At 47.9% G+C, this 22,433-nt stretch overlaps 2 protein-coding genes across 2 annotated transcripts in view; one reads left to right on the forward strand and one right to left on the reverse strand.

Moving 5' to 3' along the window:
* Positions 1-5,916: 5,916 nt before the first annotated feature.
* LOC311524268 (myb/SANT-like DNA-binding domain-containing protein 7) lies at positions 5,917-8,878 on the reverse strand. Its single transcript, XM_084635209.1, has 3 exons — positions 8,743-8,878; positions 7,045-7,602; positions 5,917-6,454 (listed from the first exon to the last, which is right to left on the reverse strand). Exons 2-3 carry the CDS (start codon positions 7,579-7,581, stop codon positions 6,437-6,439), a joined length of 555 nt encoding a protein of 184 aa, XP_084491335.1. The 5' UTR covers positions 7,582-7,602; positions 8,743-8,878; the 3' UTR covers positions 5,917-6,436.
* ANXA7 (annexin A7) overlaps positions 8,846-22,433 on the forward strand; it is a 55,362-nt gene continuing 41,774 nt past the window's right edge. Inside the window, exon 1 of the mRNA XM_084635207.1 lies at positions 8,846-8,976. The gene's annotated coding sequence lies outside the window, so the exon portion shown is untranslated. The remainder of the gene's footprint in view (positions 8,977-22,433) is intronic.

A 22,433-nucleotide genomic window follows, 5' to 3' on the forward strand; every position in this document is an offset into this window, starting at 1 on the left:
TGATCTGTTAAGTTTGAGGTAGTATTAGTTTATGTTTGTGGAGAAAGATTTAAAGATGTTTGTTTCCTTCATACTACTTTAGGAGCAGGATTTGGAGCTGATAATCCTCTTGGAAGAAGTGAGTTTGAAGGCTGTGGAAGTAGGTACAGACCTATTCAGGGAGGGGTTTCCAGGCATATGGACTCAAAGGAAGGAGGCACAGAGGCAAACCTGATACATATGTACAAGCCATTCCTAAGTCTGTGCAGGTGGGAGAAGAGATGGCCACCGCTACCACCAGGGAAGGCTTGAATTAGTGTTTTGATACTTTACCTGCTGCCAGAAACTTGCTCTGGTAATTTACCATGCATGTGAGCTGAAAATAGGTAGAAGCCAGACTTTTTGCTGCCTGTACTAAGTACTGCTAAGAGAGAAATAGCTTAGTGGCTGTGGCTGCATTTGACTTCCCACTCAGATGGATTGTAGTGTGTTTGTTTTTCTCAACAGGTGACTTAAATGTATTTACATGGCTGCCAAACAGCTAGGTTGTTTGTATTCCTCTTTATTTAATGTAACAGAGTAGCTAGTATGTTATCAAGGGTGGATCCCTACTAGACAAAACTTTGCTAGTTACTGTCCTTTAACTATGTATAATCAGTTGCAAGGTAAATGGGGTAGAATAAAAATATAGGTTTCAGAGTAACAGCCGTGTTAGTCTGTATTCGCAAAAAGAAAAGGAGTACTTGTGGCACCTTAGAGACTAACCAATTTATTTGAGCATAAGCTTTCGTGAACTACAGCTCATTTCATCGGATGCATACTGAGGAAAGTGTAGAAGGTCTTTTTATACACACAAAGCATGAAAAAATACCTCCCCCCACCCCACTCTCCTGCTGGTAATAGCTTATCTAAAGTGACCACTCTCCTTACAATGTGTATGATAATCAAGGTGGGCCATTTCCAGCACAAATCCAGGGTTTAACAAGAACGTCTGACGGGTGGGGGGGGGTAGGAAAAAACAAGGGGAAATAGGCTACCTTGCATAATGAGAGACTGGGCATAATGAGAGACTGGGAGTGGCTAAGTCATTATGCAAGGTAACCTATTTCCCCTTGTTTTTTCCTAACCCCCCGCTCAGACCTTATAGTGCATTCATCCAGCCCATACTTCCTTAACTTGCTGACAAGAATACTATGGGAGACTGTGTCAAAAGCTTTGCTAAAGTCAAGAAACAATACATCCACTGCTTTCCCTTCATCCACAGGTATTGCTGGCACATATCACATTGGTAGATGTGCAGGTGAATGAGCCTCTGATAGTGTGGCTGATGTGACTAGGCCCTATGATGGTGTCCCCTGAATAGATATGTGGACACAGCTGGCAATGCGCTTTGTTGCAAGGATAGGTTCCTGGGTTAGTGGTTCTGTTGTGTGGTGTGTGGTTGCTGGTGAGTATTTGCTTCAGGTTGGGGGAGCTGTCTGTAGGCAAGGACTGGCCTGTCTCCCAAAATCTGTGAGACTGATGGGTCGTCCTTCAGGATAGGTTGTAGATTCTTGATGATGCATTGGAGAGGTTTTATTTGGGGGCTGAAGGTGATGGCTAGTGGTGTTCTGTTATTATCTTGGACCTGTCCTGTAGTAGGTGACTTCTGGGTACACTTCTGGCTCTGTCAATCTGTTTCTTCACTTCAGCAGGTGGGGATTGTAGTTGTAAGAATGCTTGATAGAGATCTTATAGGTGTTTGTCTCTGTGTGAGGGGTTGGAGCAAATGCGGTTGTATCGTAGAGCTTGGCTGTAGATGATGGATCGTGTGGTGTGGTCTGGGTAAAAGCTGGAGGCATGTAGGTAGGAATAGCGGTCAGTAGGTTTCCGGTATAGGGTGGTGTTTATGTGACCATCGCTTATTAGCACCGTAGTGTCCAGGAAGTGGATCTCTTGTGTGGACTGGTCCAGGCTGAGGTTGATGGTGGGATGGAAACTATTGAAATCATGGTGGAATTCCTCAAGGGCTTCTTTTCCATGGGTCCAGATGATGAAGATGTCATCAATGTAGCGCAAGTAGAGTAGGAGCATTAGGGGATGAGAGCTGAGGAAGCATTGTTCTAAGTCAGCCATAAAAATGTTGGCATACTGTGGGGCCATGCGGGTACCCATAGCAGTGCCGCTGATTTGAAGGTATACATTGTCCCCAAATGTGAAATAGTTATGGGTGAGGACAAAGTCACAAAGTTCAGCCACCAGGTTTGCCGAGACATTATCGGGGATACTGTTCCTGACGGCTTGTAGTCCATCTTTGTGTGGAATGTTGGTGTAGAGGGCTTCTACATCCATAGTGGCCAGGATGGTGTTTTCAGGAAGATTACCGATGGATTGTAGTTTCCTCAGGAAGTCAGTGGTGTCTTGAAGATAACTGGGAGTGCTGGTAGCATAGGGCCTGAGGAAGGAGTCTACATAGCCAGACAATACTGCTGTCAAGGTGCCAATGCCTGAGAAGATGGGGCGTCCAGGATTTCCAGGTTTATGGATCTTGGGTAGCAGATAGAATGCCCCAGGTGGGGGTTCCAGAGGTATGTCTGTGCAGATTTGTCCTTATGCTTTTTCAGGGAGTTTCTTGAGCAAATGCTGTAGTTTATTTTGGTAACCCTCAGTGGGATCAGAGGGAATGGCTTGTAGAATGTGGTGTTGGAGAGCTGCCGAGCAGCCTCTTGTTCACATTCTGACCTATTCATGATGACAACAGCACCTCCTTTGTCAGCCTTTTTGATTATGATGTCAGAGTTGTTTCTGAGGCTGTGGATGGCATTGTGTTCTGCATGGCTGAGGGTATGGGGCAAGTGATGCTGCTTTTCCACAATTTCAGCCTGTGCACGTCGGCAGAAGCACTCTATGTAGAAGTCCAAAGTCTGTTGTTTCGACCTTCAGGAGGAGTCCACCTAGAATCCTTTTTTTTTGTACTGTTGGTAGGAAGGTCTCTGTGGATTAGTATGTTGTTCAGAGGTGTGTTGGAAATATTCCTTGAGTCGGAGACGTCAAAAATAGGATTCTAGGTCACCACAGAACTGTATCATGTTCGTGGGGGTGGAGGGGCAGAAGGAGAGGCCCCGAGATAGGACAGATTCTTCTGCTGGGCTAAAAGTATTGTTGGATAGATTGACAATATTGCTGGGTGGGTTAAGGGAACCATTGCTATGGCTTCTTGTGGCATGTATCTATCACTGGTAATTCTTAAGATCAAGATTGGATATTTTTTTCAAGATATGCTCTAGTTCAAAAGGAATTATTTTGTGTAAGTTTTCTGGCCTGTGTTATACGGGAGGTCAAACCAAATGATCACAGTGGTCTCTTCTGGCCTTGAAATCTTTGCTACAGGTTCAGTAAACACTCCAAAAGAAGGATTAAAAATAGAAGTAAAAAAACCACTATGTACACTTTGTACAGAAGGCAAGCACTTGTAGATTATGAAAAATAGCTCATCAATAACTGATAGTAGGAATGTTTTCTCTTTGATTACTATCCTGAATAAATTTTATGTTTAACCACATCGTGGGCCAGACAAGGGGTATGTCTACACTACGGAATTAGTTCGAATTTATAGAAGTCGTTTTTTTAGAAATCGGTTTTATATATTCGAGTGTGTGTGTCCCCACAAAAAATGCTCTAAGTGCATTAAGTGTATTAACTCGGCAGAGTGCTTCCACAGTACCGAGGCAAGCGTCGACTTCCGGAGTGTTGCACTGTGGGTAGCTATCCCACAGTTCCCGCAGTCTCCGCTGCCCATTGGAATTCTGGGTTGAGATCCCAATGCCTGATGGGGCTAAAACATTGTCGCGGGTGGTTCTGGGTACATATCGTCAGGCCCCCATTCCCTCCCTCCCTCCGTGAAAGCAAGGGCAGACAATTGTTTCGCGCCTTTTTTCCTGAGTTACCTGTGCAGACGCCATACCACGGCAAGAATGGAGCCCGCTCAGGTAACCGTCACCGTATGTCTCCTGGGTGCTGGCAGATGCGGTACTGCATTGCTACACAGTAGCAGCAACCCATTGCCTTCTGGCAGCAGACGGTGCAATACACAATCCACATCGGCCAGGAGCACCTGGGCACACATGGGCGCAGAGACTAAATTTGGAGTGACTTGACCAGGTCATTCTCTTTAGTCCTGCAGTCAGTCCTATTGAACCGTCTTATGGTAAGCAGGCAGACGATACGGATTGCTAGCAGTCATACTGTACCATCTTCTGCTGGGCAGGCAAGAGATGAGGATGGATAGCAGTTGTATTGCACCATCTTGAGTCAACAGTGTGCCCTTGTAGCCAAGAAGGCCAATGGCATTTTGGGATGTATAAGTAGGGGCATAGCGAGCAGATCGAGGGATGTGATCGTTCCCCTCTATTCGACATTGGTGAGGCCTCATCTGCAGTACTGTGTCCAGTTTTGGGCCCCACACTTCAAGAAGGATGTGGATAAATTGGAGAGAGTCCAGCGAAGGGTAACAAAAATGATTAGGGGTCTGGAACACATGAGTTATGAGGAGAGGCTGAGGGAGCTGGGATTGTTTAGCCTGCAGAAGAGAAGAATGAGGGGGGATTTGATAGCTGCTTTCAACTACCTGAAAGGGGGTTCCAAAGAGGATGGCTCTAGACTGTTCTCAAAGGTAGCAGATGACAGAACGAGGAGTAATGGTCTCAAGTTGCAGTGGGGGAGGTTTAGATTGGATATTAGGAAAAACTTTTTCACTAAGAGGGTGGTGAAACACTGGAATGTGTTACCTAGGGAGGTGGTAGAATCTCCTTCCTTAGAAGTTTTTAAGGTCAGGCTTGACAAAGCCCTGGCTGGGATGATTTAACTGGGAATTGGTCCTGCTTTGAGCAGTGGGTTGGACTAGATGACCTTCTGGGGTCCCTTCCAACCCTGATATTCTATGATTCTGTGATGCAAGTAGCCCACGCAATCAAAGATCTGCTGATATCAAGGGTAGTGACCCTGGGAAATGTGCAGGTCATAGTGGATGGCTTTGCTGCAATGGGATTCCCTAACTGTGGTGGGGCCATAGACGGAACCCATATCCCTATCTTGGCAGCGGAGCACCAAGCCGCCAAGTACATAAACCGCAGGGGGTACTTTTCAATAGTGCTGCAAGCTCTGGTGGATCACAACGGACGTTTCACCAACATCAATGTGGGATGGCCGGGAAAGGTACATGACGCTGGCATCTTCAGGAACTCTGGTCTGTTTCAAAAGCTGCAGGAAGGGACTTTATTCCCAGACCAGAAAATAACTGTTGGGGATGTTGAAATGCCTATAGTTATCCTTGGGGACCCAGCCTACCCCTTAATGCCATGGCTCATGAAGCCGTACACAGGCAGCCTGGTCAGTAGTCAGGAGCTGTTCAACTACAGGCTGAGCAAGTGCAGAATGGTGGTAGAATGTGCATTTGGACGTTTAAAGGCGCGCTGGCGCAGTTTACTGACTCGCTTAGACCTCAGCGAAACCAATATTGCCATTGTTATTACTGCTTGCTGTGTGCTCCACAATATCTGTGAGAGTAAGGGGGAGACGTTTATGGCGGGGTGGGAGGTTGAGGCAAATCGTCTGGCTGCTGGTTACGCACAGCCGGACACCAGGGTGGTTAGAAGAGCACAGGAGGGCGCGGTACGCATCAGAGAAGCTTTGAAAACCAGTTTTATGACTGGCCAGGTTATGGTGTTAAAGTTCTCTTTGTTTCTCCTTGATGAAACCTCCCGCCCCTTGGTTCACTCTACTTCCCCGCAAGCTAACCACCCTCCCCTCCTCCCTTTAATCATTGCTTGCAGAGGCAATAAAGTCATTGTTGCTTCACATTCATGCATTCTTTATTCATTCATCACACAAACAGGGGGACGACCAGCAAGGTAGCCCAGGAGGGGTGGTGGAGGAGGGAAGGAAAATGCCACACAGCACTTTAAAAGTTTACAACTTTAAAATTTATTGATTGCCAGCCTTCTTTTTTTTTGGGCAATCCTCTGTGGCGGAGTGGCTGGTTGGCCGGTGGCCCCCCCACCGCGTTCTTGGGCGTCTGGGTGGGGAGGCTATGGAACTTGGGGAGGAGGGCGGTTGGTTACACTGGGGCTGTAGTGGCAGTCTGTGCTCCAGCTGCCTTTGCTGTAGCTCAACCATACACTGGAGCATACTGGTTTGGTCCTCCAGCAGCCTCAGCATTGAATCCTGCCTCCTCTCATCACGTTGCCACCACATTTGAGCTTCAGCCCTGTCTTCAGCCCGCCACTTACTCTCTTCAGCCCGCCACCTCTCCTCCCGGTCATTTTGTGCTTTCCTGCACTCTGACATTATTTGCCTCCACGCATTTGTCTGTGCTCTGTCAGTGTGGGAGGACTGCATGAGCTCAGAGAACATTTCATCACGAGAGCGTTTTTTTTCTTTCTAATCTTCACTAGCCTCTGGGAAGGAGAAGATCCTGTGATCATTGAAACACATGCAGCTGGTGGAGAAAAAAAAAGGGACAGCGGTATTTTAAAAAGACACATTTTATAAAACAGTGGCTACACTCTTTCAGGGTAAACCTTGCTGTTAACATTATATACATAGCACATGTGCTTTCGTTACAAGGTCGCATTTTGCCTCCCCCCACCGCGTGGCTTCCCCCCTCAACCCTCCCCCCTCCCTGTGGCTAACAGCAGGGAACATTTCTGTTCAGCCGCAGGCAAACAGCTCAGCAGGAATGGGCTCCTCTGAATGTCCCCTGAAGAAAAGCACCCTATTTCAACCAGGAGACCAAGAATGATATATCACTCTCCTGAGGATAACACAGAGAGATAAAGAACGGATGTTGTTTGAACACCAGCAAACATACACTGCAATGCTTTGTTGTACAATGATTCCCGAGTACGTGTTACTGGCCTGGAGTGGTAAAGTGTCCTACCATGAAGGACGCAATAAGGCTGCCCTCCCCAGAAACCTTTTGCAAAGGCTTTGGGAGTACATCCAGGAGAGCCGTGAATGCCAGGGCAAATTAATCCTTTCACATGCTTGCTTTTAAACCATGTATAGTATTTTAAAAGGTACACTCACCGGAGGTCTCTTCTCCGTCTGCCGGGTCCAGGAGGCAGCCTTGGGTGGATTCGGGAGGTACTGGCTCCAGGTCCAGGGTGAGAAACAGTTCCTGGCTGTCGGGAAAACCGGTTTCTCCGCTTGCTTGCTGTGAGCTATCATCATTATCTTCTTCGTCCCCAAAACCTGCTTCCGTGTTGCCTCCATCTCCATTGAATGAGTCAAACAACACGGCTGGGTGGTGGCTGAACCCCCTAAAATGGCATGCAGTTCATCATAGAAGCAGCATGTTTGGGGCTCTGACCCGGAGCGGCCGTTTGCCCCTCTGGTTTTCTGGCAGGCTTGCCTCAGCTCCTTAAATTTCACGCGGCACTGTTTCGGATCCCTGTTATGGCCTCTGTCCTTCATGCCCTGGGAGATTTTGACAAAGGTTTTGGCATTTCGAAAATTGGAACGGAGTTCTGATAGCATGCATTCCTCTCCCCATACAGCGATCAGATCCCGTACCTCCTGTTCAGTCCATGCTGGAGCTCTTTTGTGATTCTGGGACTCCATCATGGTCACCTGCAGCTTGCCACGCTGCCCAAACAGGAAATGAGATTCAAAAGTTCGCAGTTGTTTTCCTGTCTACCTGGCCAGTGCATCTAAGTTGAGAGTGCTGTCCAGAGCGGTCACAATGGAGCACTCTGGGATAGCTCCCGGAGGCCAATATCATCGAATTGTGTCCACAGTACCCCAAATTCGACCCAGCAAGGGCGATTTAAGCACTAATCCACTTGTCAGGGGTGGAGTATGGAAATCGATTTTAAGAGCCCTTTGAGTCGAAATAAAGGGCTTCATCATGTGGACGGATGCAGGTTTACATCGATTTAACGCTGCTAAATTCGACCTAAAGTCCTAGGGTAGACCAGGGCAAGATTTTGATTTAGCTATACCAATATAAAGTTGGAGTAACTCCCTTAGCTTCAATGGACTTTCCCTTGATTTAGGCTGATGTAACTAAATGTCACAAGCTGGGTTGGTTCAGCTACACTACTTGTTGGGACATGATCACCCTTTAAAGCAGGGTTGCTCGGTGCCCTACGCTTTGGAATAAACTTCAATCCACATTCTTGTAAGACGAGACTCCGCCTTTCTTTTCCGTAGGCAGTCCTAGTTCTCCCCCCTGTGAGCTGGGGCATACTCTGCTCGTTGAGCTGCTAACGAAACCTCAAATAAATTTGTTAGTCTCTAAGGTGCCCCAAGTACTCCTTTTAAAGAAACCTAGTCAGCTCAGCTAACTAATCCCCTCAGAAGCGCCTCTGCAGTTGAGACTCCAAGCTAATGCCGCGCTCCCTGTTCCCTGTGCGCTAGCTAGCGTGTATCCGGCTCACACCGGCGCTGCTTTGGGGGCGGTTCTCTCGGTCTGTATTTCCTAGGGGAAGGATGTCACATGCTTCAGCCCCCATACACATGGCCGTGCCAAGCCCAGAGTACTCCCATGCCCCAAAGGACAAAGGCGGGTAGAGGTGCCCACCTCTTCTTTCTCTCGTTGACAAGCTCCCTACCTGCCCTGGAAGGGATTAGCCAGAGCTGGGAGGCCTCTCCTGCCGGGTACCAGCTGCACTAGCACCCCGGGCACGACCCCATGCTGCCATGGAGGGGGGGCTCTGGGGCCGCACCGGCCCGGCCCGAGGGACCTGGGGACGCGGCGGGACGAACTTCATTAAACCCCCTCACCCTGTTTCGCGGCTCTACCCATGTCAACAGCCAGAGCCAGAACCAGACCCCCGCCGGGGCAGGGCTGACCGGATTCCCCGCAGAGAACGGCCCGCCTCCGCCTCCGCCTCCTCCTCCAGCGGCGCGGCCAGGAGCTTGCGCTGCCCTCGGGGCGGGTCCCGGGGAAGGGGCGGAGGCGGCCCAGCCCTACAGGCTCCATTTTGCGGGCGCGGTGGCGGCGAGTTGACGGCTCAGGTGAGTGGGGGCGCGGGGGCGGCACCGGCCCGGCGCCTCCCTCCCCGGCAGCGCTTCGGGGCTTTGCGTTCCCCGGGCAGGGACGCCACAGCGGCTCCCCGGCGTGGGCAGTCCCCGGCGTGTAACCCCCGTGGCCCAGGCCGCCCCGGGGAGCCCCCTTGAAACGCGAGGGGTTTGGCGCCAGGCCAGCCCGGCGGGGCCTGGGACGTTGTAGGGTCGCCAGCCCGGGCCCCTTTCCCTTTCCACCCGGAGGCGAGGCGGGGCGGGCAGCTCGGTCCCGCCCGCCTCCTGCCTGCCCTCCGCGGGGGAGAGGCTCCCTGGCCCGCCTGGCCTGAGCCGTGCAGGCCAGAGTGCAGCCCCGCACAGCCTGGGAGGGCGGCCCTGGGCTCCCCAGGCGGCTAGAGTTGCGCATGGGCTCAGGCTGGAGTCCATAATTAATTTTCAAAATAATTTTAAGGGATGTTTATTTTTAAGCTTTTTATAAACATTTAAAAAGGAGCAGACAGTAATTATTGATTGACCTACCTGTTGATTTCCAAAAGTGAAAGCTCTATAACTGTTAAATCACAATTTGTCAACATTTGGGGGAGGGGGGGGAGGGATAGCTCAGTGGTTTGAGCATCGGCCTGCTAAACCCAGGGTTGTGAGTTCAATCTGTGCCAAAAATCTGGGGCAAAAATTGGGGATTGGTCCTGCTTTGAGTAGGGGGTTGGACTAGATGACCTCCTGAGGTCCCTTCCAACCCTGATATTCTGTGATAACATCACATGTGAAAATACATAAAGTAAATATCCTTAAATCAATATCTAAAGCAGCATTTTTCTTATGTTGCCTATTTGTAAAATGATTATTGATGGAAATTGTTTCCTTTGGCTTGCATGCATACAGTGAAATCCACATTTATTGATATTTACCAATAAAAATGTAATCCTTCCAAGCCTAATTATACCAGTTACACCCCTGCTGTGGATGCAGTTGCATTGGTATAGTTTATTTCCCTTCCCATAGCACCTTTAGGGCATGGCTACACTTGCAGATGTAGAGCGCTGTGAGTTAAACTTCGTACAGCACAGTAGGGAAAGCGCTGCAGTCTGTCCACACTGACAGCTGCAAGCGCACTGCCATGGCCACATTTGCAGCGGCATTGGGAGAGGTGCATTGGGGGAAGCTATCCCACAGAGAGCCTCTTCCCATTCTGGTGCTGTGGCTTGTGGGAAGAGGGTGGGGGGGGGGGTGCAGGGCATTCTAGGTCCTGTCCCAATGCCCGGTGATGCATTGGTTTGCATCCCAGCATTTCCTTTGCTTCCATCCACATTTGGTGCCATCTTTCAACGGTTTTTGTACTGCGCACTCTGTCTTCCCTTTCGGTTGGCGGCAGTGGAGCCTGAACTGCTGAGGAATATGCTGACGAGTCTCACCAACGCATCACATTTGGCAGTCGAGATATTCCTTAAGATCCAAAGTGACAGTGAGGACTCCGACGATGATATTGACTCGAGTAATGCAAACGACATGAGTTTGCTTGTAGCATTCACGGACATGCTCACCACCATGGAACGGCGCTTTTGGGCGCGGGAAACGAGCACTGAGTGGTGGGATCACATCGTCATGCAAGTCTGGGATGACGAGCAGTGGCTGCAGAACTTTCAGATGAGAAAAGCCACTTTCGTGGTACTGTCTGAGGAGCTCACCCCCACCCTGTGGCGCAAGGACACGAGATTGAGAACTGCCCTGACGGTGGAGAAGCGGGTGGCTATTGCAATCTGGAAGCAGGCAATTCCAGACAGCTACTGAATGGTCGCTAACCAGTTTGGAGTGGGAAGTCGACTGTTGGAATAGTGTTGATGCAAGTTTGCAGGGCCATTAATCGCATCCTGCTCAGAAGAAACGTGACTCCAGGTAACATGCATGACATTGTGGCTGGCTTTGCACAAATGGGTTTCCCTAACTGTGGAGGGGCGATAGATGGCACACATATTCCAATTCTGGAATCAGCCCACCTAGCTTCCAAGTACGTTAATCGGAAGGGCTATTTCTCTATGGTTCTCCAGGCGCTTGTGGATCACCGTGGGCGTTTCATTGACATTAACGCAGGCTGGCCCAGAAAGGTGCATGACACACGCATCTTTCGGAACACTGGCCTGTTCAGGAAGCTGCAAGCCAGGACTTTTTTCCCAGACCAGAAGATCACCGTAGGGGAAGTTGAAATGCCCGTTGTGATCCTTGGAGACCCCGCTTAACCTTTGATGCCGTGGCTCATGAAATCCTACATAGGGAGCCCTGACAGCAGCAAGGAGCGGTTCAACGACAGGCTGAGCAGGTGCAGAATGACTGTGGAGTATGCTTTTGGCCGTTTAAAGGGTCGCTGTTGCGCTCTGTATGGGAAGCTGGACCTGGCCAATAACAGCATCCCCGTGGTTATATCCGCGTGCTGTACCCTCCATAACATTTGTGAGGGGAAGGGTGAAAGATTCACTCAGGCATGGAACTTGGAGGTTCAACACCTGGAGGCTGAATTTGAACAGCCAGAGAGCAGGGCTATTCAAGGGGCCCAGCGTGGGGCTGCAAGGATTAGGGATGCCTTGAGGGAGCAATTTGAGGCTGAAAGCCAACAGTAATGTCTGGTGGGGTGCCCTGCACGGGAGTGAAGTGCGGTAGGAATCTGTTTGCTACGTATGATACACTGACTTGCAGTGCCTGTTGCTTTCCTGGGCTAAGGTTTCTTTTATGTTATGCAATAAAAAAGAATGTTTTCAAAGCCAAAAAAATCAATTTATTGAAAAGAAACACAACACAACTGCTTGGGAAACACAAAGGGCAAGGGGGTGGGGTGGGGAACGGTACAATCACAGATTTGTATATGTCCTGTCTGGAGTGCTGTGCAATGCGTGCTGCACTTCAGGATGGCTATACTGCATGGTGATGGGGGTTGAGTGCAGTGGGTAAGGGTCATAGTTTTTGGGGCTGGGTGGTGAAGCTACAAGTGTTGGAGGCAGCGGGTGGCAGTAAGAACCTGGATGTTGGGGAAAGTGGTTTGGAGGTAACATGGTGGCACAAGGGAAACAGTTTTGGGACAAGAGCTGGCGGGGCAGGGGGGTGCAGTAGTGCTCTGCCTGCATGGCTACGAGCGCCTGGATCGAGTCCACTTGGCGCTCCATGATGCTTATCAGCCACTCTGTGCTTTGGTGCCGGCGATCCGTATTCTGCTGGCGGACCCTCCTTTCACTCTCCCGCCACTCCTGCACTTTTTTATTTTCATTAGTTGAATGCTGCATGACTTCATGCAGCATGTCCTCTTTGCTTCTACGTGGCCTCTTTCTGATTCTTTGCAGCCTCTTGGCTGTTGATAATATGGACGGCTGAGATCTCAAGGTTGCAACTGTAAAGGCAAAATGCAACACTTAACAGAGGCAGCATTGTTCACACCAGACAGAGCAATGATTGCCCCATACTCTAGGGAAAGCACAGTCTACACAATAGCATAATTTGCCTGTCCCAAAGCGAGCGCACACAACCCATGGGAGCCCCAAAATGGTGAGTAAGCACAGGGTGAAGCGTGACTGATGGTTTCACGGCTGTACTGTCCTCTGGGTTTCTGTGCCTTGGGAAGAGTCAACAGCAGCAGGGGACCGCTATGGTGAACATTGTACCCACATTTTCCACAGGATTTTGACCTGGAAGATATCTCGTTGCAGAGGGTGACCTGGGAAGCAAGGGAGGGTCTTCTACTGCAATGCGGCTTCCACCTTGGCTCACGTGCAGCTTGCCTGTATGCAACAATGGTCCCCCCGCCCCTCATGGCACAGTGGCGTGGACAAGTTAGCCTTACTGGGATGAGGACAATAGTGGCTCTCCCAAAAAACCTGCGCAAGCATATTGCCCAAGTTTTAAGAGATCACTGAGGCCGATTACCGCGATGAGAGAGAGCACATCAACGCCCTATTCCGCATCTAGGCATGTATGTAGCCCTAACCCTCCTCACGCCAAGAGCCCGCACTGAATAACTTCCTTCCCAAAATAAAAGCCGCTTACCAGGAACCTCCTCTGGTGTTTGTTCTTCCCCAAGCACCGGCCACCGCGACTGGCTACCCTCGTCCTGGCTTGAGAACAGCTCCTGGCTTCATGCACCTATGGATTCTGGGGTGTCTTCCTCCGCCGGAGCACCCTCGTTTCCGCTTTGCTGGCTCCTCCTGCCTTGTTGCACTGGCCTCTGAGATGTCCATGGTGGTACTCAGTATGGAGGTGGGGTTGCCCTCAAGTATCGCGTCCAGCTCTTTGTAAAAAACAGCAGATCGCGGGGGCAGCACCGGAGCAGCTGTTTGCCTCTCTGGCTTTGTGGTAGGCATTCCGCAGCTCCTTCACTGCAGTGCTCCCCTGTCATGACCCCTTTCCAGCATGGCCCTTGATATCTGCCCGAAGATATTGAAATTCCTGTGGCTGGAGTGCAGCTGGGACTAGACAGCTTCCTCCACCCAAACACTGATGAGGTCCAGCACTTCGCCATTGCTCCATACTGGGGATCGCCTGGCGCATGGAGGCATCGTGACCTGGAAAGATTCACTGAGAGCACTCCACGCCTGGCTGAGCAAACAGGAAGGGGATTTTCAAAATTCCCAGAGAATTTAAAGGGAGGGTCTTACTGTTGGTCACCTGAGGGCAGGGCAGTAGAGTTCAAAGTGATGACCAGAGTGGCTAGAACAGGCATTGTGGGATACTTCTGGAGGCCGATCAGAGTGCAATAATAGACCAGGGCGTCCACACTGGCGCCGCAGCGCTCCAGCGGGGGCACAGCAAACGTTATTCCACTCAGCGAGGTGGAGTACCAGGAGTGCTCTAGCCGTGGACTCAGAGAGTTCTACGTGCCTTGCCAGTGTGGACGGGTAGTGAGCTAGGGTGGCTGGGGCTCCTTTATTGTGCTGTAACTCGCAAGTGCAGCCAGGCCCTTATACTGATACACTTTAGTCCACACTAGGAGCTTGTACCACTTGTATGCCAATATAGTTAAAGTGGTACAACTTTCTAATGGAGACAAAGTCTTGTTTGAGTATGTCTACACTGCAACTGCATCTGCAGCTGACCCATGCCAGCTGTCTCTGGCTGCGGCGGGGCTGTTTAATTGCAATGTAGACATTTGGCTGGGTATGGGGGACAGGATCTAGGACCCTGCGAGGTGGGACAACAACCTGAAGGAAACAAGGAAGCAACCTGAGCCCCACACAAATTGGAGTCAGGTGGCATGGGCCCACCATCATGCCATGGTTGCCTAATTGCAATGTAGACACAGTATTTGGGGTCCCTGTATGTGAAAAACTGGTTCTGATTTTCCTCAGCTTCTCCTATCCTTTTTCTAGTACCCATCTAGAAAATGAGGGCTCTCCATTTTGTTTAAAAATACTGAAAAGTGTAATTAAAATGTGGGAAGGACAATATAATGAGGTGATTACAGGTGCTCTCTGCCCTTGAGCCACATGCACTCCATTTACTGGCTGTCCTTGTAGTGACCCTTGGAGAGGGATGAGAAATCAGAAATGTGTAAATGCTTTTCCCTTTCCTGAAATTAGTTTTGTAGAAGCCAAAAGAGAATGTTTCTTCTCGCCTTATTCTGTAAACTGCTGTTCACACTTGATTTTAATTTCTGCTTCTGTCCACACAGCTCTTCTTGGAATTGTCTATCTCCTAGCATAATTATGAACTGAAATGATTTGTTGATGCTCTTATATGTACCTCTTAATCCTTTCTGTGCTTTCCTGTGGCCAGATGAAGACTGTGGGAGTCTTTAAAGTTTGCTCTTTTATTTTCAAGTTAACACAGTAAAAGGAATCATCTACGACTTTGTACATGCTCTTTCTACTAGATTTTTAATATGTTTTTGCTTTGCTGTCTACACCCCTTTTCTGCCACTTTTGCTAAGGAGGGGATCTTTGGAGGCTGCAGGAAGTGCAGACAAAGGGCTGTTAATGCGTTAAGTTTGTGAGTGGCTTTTGGAGTTACACTTTCTAGGAAGAAAAGGAGTACTTGTGGCACCTTAGAGACTAACCAATTTATTTGAGCATAAGCTTTCGTGAGCTACGGCTCACTTCATCGGATGCATAAAGTGGAAAGTACAGCGAGCAGATTTTATATATACACACAGACCATGAAAAAATATACATTGTAAGGAGAGTGATCACTTAAGATGAGCTGTTACCAGCAGGAGAGTGGGGTAGGGGGAGAGAAAACCTTTTGAAGTGATAATCAAGGTGGGCCATTTCCAGGAGTTAACAAAAACGTCTGAGGAAGGGGGGGCGGGTGGGAGGGAAAGGGAGGAGGAATAAACAAGGGGAAATAGTTTCACTTAGTATAATGACTCAACCACTCCCAGTCTCTATTCAAGCCTAAGTTAATTGTATCCAATTTGCAAATTAATTCCAATTCAGCAGTCTCTCGTTGGAGTCTGTTTTCGAAGTTTTTTTGTTGAAGGATACTCACTTTGAGATCAGAAATCGAGTGACCAGAGAGATTGAAGTGTTCTCTGACTGGTTTATGAATGTTATAATTCTTGACATCTGATTTGTGTCCATTTATTCTTTTGCGTAGAGACTGTCCAGTTTGCGCAATGTACATGGCAGAGGGGCATCTCCGGCACATGATGGCATATATCACATCGGTAAATGTGCAGGTGAACGAGCCTCTGATAGTGATTAGGCCCTATGATGGTGTCCCCTGAATAGATATGTGGGCACAGTTGGCAACGGGCTTTGTTGCAAGGATAGGTTCCTGGGTTAGTGGTTCTGTTGTTTGGTGTGTGGTTGCTAGTGAGTATTTGCTTCAGGTTGGGGGGCTGTCTGTAGGCAAGGACTGGCCTGTCTCCCAAGTTTTGTGAGAGTGATGGGTCGTCCTTCAGGATAGGTTGTAGATCCTTGATAATGCGTTGGAGAGGTTTTAGTTGGGGGCTGAAGGTGGCGGCTAGTGGCGTTCTGCTATTTTCTTCGTTGGGCCTGTCCTGTAGTAGGTGACTTCTGGGTCCTCTTCTGGCTCTGTCAATCTGTTTCTTCACTTCAGCAGGTGGGTATTGTAGTTGTAAGAATGCTTGATAGAGATCTTGTAGGTGTTTGTCTCTGTGTGAGGGGTTGGAGCAAATGCGGTTGTATCGTAGAGCTTGGCTGTAGACGATGGATCGTGTGGTGTGGTCTGGGTAAAAGCTGGAGGCATGTAGGTAGGAATAGCGGTCAGTAGGTTTCCGGTATAGGGTGGTGTTTATGTGACTATCGCTTATTAGCACTGTAGGGTCCAGGAAGTGGTTCTCTTTGTGTGGACTGGTCCAGGCTGAGGTTGATGGTGGGATGGAAATTGTTGAAATCATGGTGGAGTTCCTCAAGGGCTTCTTTTCCATGGGTCCAGATGATGAAGATGTCATCAATGTAGCGCAAGTAGAGTAGGAGCATTAGGGGACGAGAGCTGAGGAAGCGTTGTTCTAAGTCAGCCATAAAAATGTTGGCATACTGTGGGGCCATGCGGGTACCCATAGCAGTGCCGCTGATTTGAAGGTATACGTTGTCCCCAAATGTGAAATAGTTATGGGTGAGGACAAAGTCACAAAGTTCAGCCACCAGGTTTTCCATGACATTATCGGGGATACTGTTCCTGATGGCTTGTAGTCCATCTTTGTGTGGAATGTTGGTGTAGAGGGCTTCTACATCCATAGTGGCCAGGATGGTGTTTTCAGGAAGATCACCGATGGATTGTAGTTTCCTCAGGAAGTCAGTGGTGTCTCGAAGATAGCTGGAAGTGTTGGTAGCATAGGGCCTGAGGAGAGAGTCTACATAGCCAGACAATGGTGCTGTCAGGGTGCCCATGCCTGAGATGATGGGGTGCCCAGAATTTCCAGGTTTATGGATCTTGGGTAGCAGATAGAATACCCCAGGTCGGGGTTCCAGGGGTGTGTCTGTGCAGATTTGTCCTTATGCTTTTTCAGGGAGTTTCTTGAGCAAATGCTGTAGTTTCTTTTGGTAACCCTCAGTGGGACCAGAGGGTAATAGCCTGTAGAAAGTGGTGTTGGAGAGCTGCCGAACAGCCTCTTGTTCATATTCCGACCTATTCATGATGACAACAGCACCTCCTTTGTCAGCCTTTTTGATTATGATGTCAGAGTTGTTTCTGAGGCTGTAGATGGCATTGTGTTCTGCACGGCTCAGGTTATGGGGCAAGTGATGCTGCTTTTCCACAATTTCAGCCTGTGCACGCCGGCGGAAGCAATCTATGTAGAAGTCCAGTCTGCTGTTTCGACCTTCAGGAGGAGTCCACCTAGAATCCTTTTTTTTGTAGTGTTGGTAGGAAGGTCTCTGTGGATTAGTATGTTGTTCAGAGGTGTGTTGGAAATATTCCTTGAGTCGGAGATGTCGAAAATAGGATTCTAGGTCACCACAGAACTGTATCATGTTCGTGGGGGTGGAGGGGCAGAAGGAGAGGCCCCGAGATAGGACAGATTCTTCTGCTGGGTTAAGAGTATAGTTGGATAGATTAACAATATTGCTGGGTGGGTTAAGGGAACCATTGCTGTGGCCTCTTGTGGCAAGTAGTAGTTTAGATAATTTAGTGTCCTTTTTCTTTTGTAGAGAAGCAAAGTGTGTGTTGTAAATGGCTTGTCTAGTTTTAGTAAAGTCCAGCCATGAGGAAGTTTATGTCGAAGGTTGGTTTTTTTATGAGAGTATCCAGTTTTGAGAGTTCATAGTTAATCTTTCCCTGTTTGCTCTAGAGGATGTTGATCAGGTTGTTCCGAAGTTTCTTTGAGAGCGTGTGACACAAGCTGTCAGCGTAGTCTGTGTGGTATGTAGAGTCTAATGGATTTTTTACCTTCAGTCCTTTTGGTATGATGTCCATCTGTTTGCATTTGGAAAGGAAGATGATGTCTGTCTGTATCTGTACAAGCTTTTTCATGAAGTTGATAGATTTCCACTGCATATGGCTAAATGCAGTGCCTTGCATAATGACAGGTTTCAGAGTAGCAGCCGTGTTAGTCTGTATTCGCAAAAAGAAAAGGAGTACTTGTTGCACCTTAGAGACTAACCAATTTATTTGAGCATAAGCTTTTCTGAGCTACAGCTCACTTCATCGGATGCATAAAGTGGAAAGTACAGTGAGCAGATTTTATATATACACATAGACCATGAAAAAATATACATTCTCAAGGACCAGTCTGTGAGATCTCACTGACACAGTTTAGGAAGGCAGCAAGCTGCTCTAAGGCATTCAGAGGTAAGTGAGTTCATGTGCTGTGGACACGCAGCTGGCTAATGTTTAACAAGTACTTAGTCCCATATTATGCAAGTGATTTAATTTCTCTCCTGAAAAGCATCTGCACATACTGAAAGCTATTTCAGTAAATGTTACTGCCAGGTTACATTAACTTTTGAAAACTGATTACTACAGTGTTTGAACCACAGCTGAGGATTAGTCTCCAATCCAGTTCAATGTACTGTAGTTGTAATATGGGCGGTGCTATTGAAACTGTGGCCTCTGTGCAAGCCATTTACATAATTTTTAAGTCATCCATTCTTTATTTTCAAATGGAATAAAATGATTTTTTTTATTTTAACAGACGAAGAAAATACAAACAATGTTTCTATGATGATGGTGCCCAAGGACTCCAAATAGGGATTAGAGCCTCATGAAAATTTTTACAACACAAATATATTCCATGCCACAGATACAGTCCCTGCCCCAGAGAGCGCACAGTCTGTGATTTAGAAAATACAAAACAGGCGAATAAATAGACAAAGGGGAGGGAGGAAAGTTTTAAAAAAGGTACCAGTAGAGATGGCTCTAATTCCATGTGTTAGCAGTGTCACAGGTGGTCACAAGCGTAAACTGGCAGTTAACTTGCTAATCAAAATCTTAGACAACTTGAACAACTGGTCTGTTTTATTTGAAAATTAGAAGTTTGAAATTCCTTCCTGTTCCCGCCCTCCCTCATGTGAAGGTATCTATTTTCACTCTTTTGCTTTCGCTAATAAATCAAAGGGAAAAATGTAGGTTAAAACATTTGTTTAGTTTTCTTGTCTGGTACTAAAATCTTAAATTATGAAAAATGAAATTTTATGTTAATGTTTTTAGCATGTTTCAAGACATAGTTAAAGGATTGTTGGATCTCATTTGCTCTACAAAATGAAACTGTTTTAACTGTTGGGGAAACAACAGTGTTGCATTTTGCAGTACAGACAGGACTGTGGTATGACTCAAATTATATAATACATTTTAAATCTGATATCTTTTAAATTTTGTTATGGAAACTATACAAACAGGGTCCTTGGTTTCATAAACCTCCTCCAGTCCCCTTAGAGTGGCAAGCTTCCCAGTTAGGGCTATAATTTATTAATGGAATTCAACAAAGTAGACAAGCTGAAAATTATATATTTTTTTTCTTTCAGTTTTAGTAATTTTTGTTGGGTAATAAGTAAACCACTTTCAGACACTAGGGGCCCCTTTAAGCAATAACTGAAACTGACTGGTCTTGTTACTGTCAAAATGGAGCTATATGCAAAGTGTAAATGGCATAAATATCTGAAGACGTACATGATTCAAACCCAAAATTTTAACATTCAAATCTAAATTGTACTTAATAGAGGAAACTTGAGTTTAACAAGTGTCACCGTGCCTCAATGGGTTACAGCTGAGCATGCCAGATTCAGGACAAACTGCTGAGAAATAAGGGCCAACTGATTGTTATTCTTCCATACGATGTACCACTCCAGTAACTAAACTTCTGTCTCACCACACTGGTTAGCAAGAAGTCAGAAATACAGTTTCCCAGCCCTTGTTTCACCACCCAGACACTAGACTTAATGATGAGTCCCACTTGCATACTATGGAACTTTATTCCCATAATATGGGAATCACTTGCATAATATGGGACTTTATTTAGAAAAGCTGGACGAGCACAAGTCCATGGGGCTGGATGTGCTGCATCCGAGAGTGCTAAAAGAGTTGGCGGATGTGATTGCAGAGCCATTGGCCATTATCTTTGAAAACTCATGGCGATCAGGGGAAGTCCCGGACGACTGGGAAAAGGCTAATGTAGTGCCCATCTTTAAAAAAGGGAAGAAGGAGGATCCTGGGAACTACAGGCCAGTCAGCCTCACCTCAGTCCCCGGAAAAATCATGGAGCAGGTCCTCAAAGAATCAATCCTGAAACACTTACATGACAGGAAAGTGATCAGGAACAGTCAGCATGGATTCACCAAGGGCAAGTCATGCCTGATTAATCTAATTGCCTTCTATGACGAGATAACTGGCTCTGTGGATGAGGGGAAAGCAGTGGACGTGTTGTTCCTTGACTTTAGCAAAGCTTTTGACACGGTCTCCCACAGTATTCTTGCCAGCAAGTTAAAGAAGTATGGGCTGAATGAATGGACTATAAGGTGGATAGAAAGTTGGCTAGATTGTCGGGCTCAACGGGTAGTGATCAATGGCTCCATGTCTAGTTGGCAGCCGGTATCAAGTGGAGTGCCCCAAGGGTCGGTCCTCGGGCCGGTTTTGTTCAGTATCTTCATAAATGATCTGGAGGATGGTGTGGATTGCACCCTCAGCAAATTTGCAGATGACACTAAACTGGGAGGAGAGGTAGATGTGCTGGAGGGTAGGGATAGGATACAGAGGGCCCTAGACAAATTAGAGGATTGGGCCAAAAGAAATCTGATGAGGTTCAACAAGGACAAGTGCAGAGTCCTGCACTTAGGACAGAAGAATTCCATGCACAACTACAGACTAGGGACCGAATGGCTAGGCAGCAGTTCTGCAGAAAAGGACCTAGGGATTACAGTGGATGTGAAGCTGAATATGAGTCAACAGTGTGCCCTTGTTGCCAAGAACGCCAATGGCATTTTGGGATGTATAGGTAGGGGCATTGCCAGCAGATCGAGGGACGTGATCGTTCCCCTCTATTTGACATTGGTGAGGCCTCATTTGGAGTACTGTGTCCAGTTTTGGGCCCCACACTACAAGAAGGATGTGGATAAATTGGAAAGAGTCAAGCGGAGGGCAACAAAAATGATCAACAAAAATGATGAGGGGACTGGAACACATGACTTATGAGGAGAGGCTGAGGGAACTGGGATTGTTTAGTCTGCGGAAGAGAAGAATGAGGGGGGATTTGATAGCTGCTTTCAACTATCTGAAAGGGGGTTCGAAAGAGGATGGCTCTAGACTGTTCTCAGTGGTAGCAGATGACAGAACAAGGAGTAATGGTCTCAAGTTGCAGTGGAGGAGGTTTAGGTTGGATATTAGGAAAAACTTTGTCACTATGTGGGTGGTGAAACACTGGAATGCGTTACCTAGGGAGGTGGTGGAATCTCTTTCCTTAGATATTTTTAAGGTCAGGCTTGACAAAGCCCTGGCTGGGATGATTTAGTTGGGGATTGGTCCTGCTTTGAGCAGGAGGTTGGACTAGATGACCTCCTGAGGTCCCTTCCAACCCTGATATTCTATGATTCTGTGAGTGGCTATTTAAAACCAATTTCATCAAAGGGTTCTTCTAATCCTAAGAGATGAACCATGTAGCCAGGCCAATATATAACTCAGATCTTACCCAATAATCATGCTATTGCCAGTCCTTTTATTATCTAATATCTAAAGGTTTATTTATAAGAGAAAAGAAAGAGAAGAGAATTAAAATGGTCAAAGGAATCAAATACGTACAGTCATTGCAAAGTTCTTGGAACAGGTTTGTAGCAGTGATGGAATTAGGGTTGCCAACTTTCTAAGTGCAGAAAACCGAACACCCTTGCACTGCCCCCGCTCACTCAATCCCCCCTCCCTCCATTGCTTGCTCTCCTCCACCCTTACTCGCTCATTTTCACTGAGCTGGGGTAGGGGTGCAGGAGGGGGTGCAGGCTCTGGGGTGGGACTGGGGATGAGAGTTTTGGGGTGCAGGAGGGGGTTCCGAGCTGGGGCAGGAGGTTGGGCTGTGGGAGGGGGTTTGGGGTACAGGCTCTGGGCAGTGCTGAGCTCAGGCAGCTCTCAGGAAGTGGGGACATGTCCCTCTGGCTCCTAGGTGGAGACGTGTACAGGGTGCTCTGCAGATCCTCCCTGGACACTCCTCCACCTAGGAGCCAGACATGCCGGCTACTTCCTGGGAGCTGCGTGGAGCCAGGCAGGGAGCCTGCCAACCCTGCTGCGCTGCCAACCAGACTTTTAACAGCCCGGTCAGCAGTGCTGACCGGAGCCACCAGGGTCCCTTTTCAGCCAGGTGTTCCGGTCGAAAACAGGACACCTAGCAACCCTAGATGGAATAAACTGCTGGCTTGTAATGTCTCTGGTAACTTCCAAAAGATTGGAAGGTCCTGAGTCTATTGGTTGTAATGCTCCTGTTAGGGTAAGTCCAGAGATCAGATCAGGAAAGAAGCAAAATGGAGATGCTTCCAGGGTCTTTTATACTTTCTTCCATGTGGAGGGGATGCTCTCAGTCTTTAGTTTGTGGAAAA

Source organism: Lepidochelys olivacea, assembly GCF_965140295.1.
Source record: "Lepidochelys olivacea isolate rLepOli2 genome assembly, chromosome: 7".
NCBI classification, from domain to species: domain Eukaryota; kingdom Metazoa; phylum Chordata; order Testudines; family Cheloniidae; genus Lepidochelys; species Lepidochelys olivacea.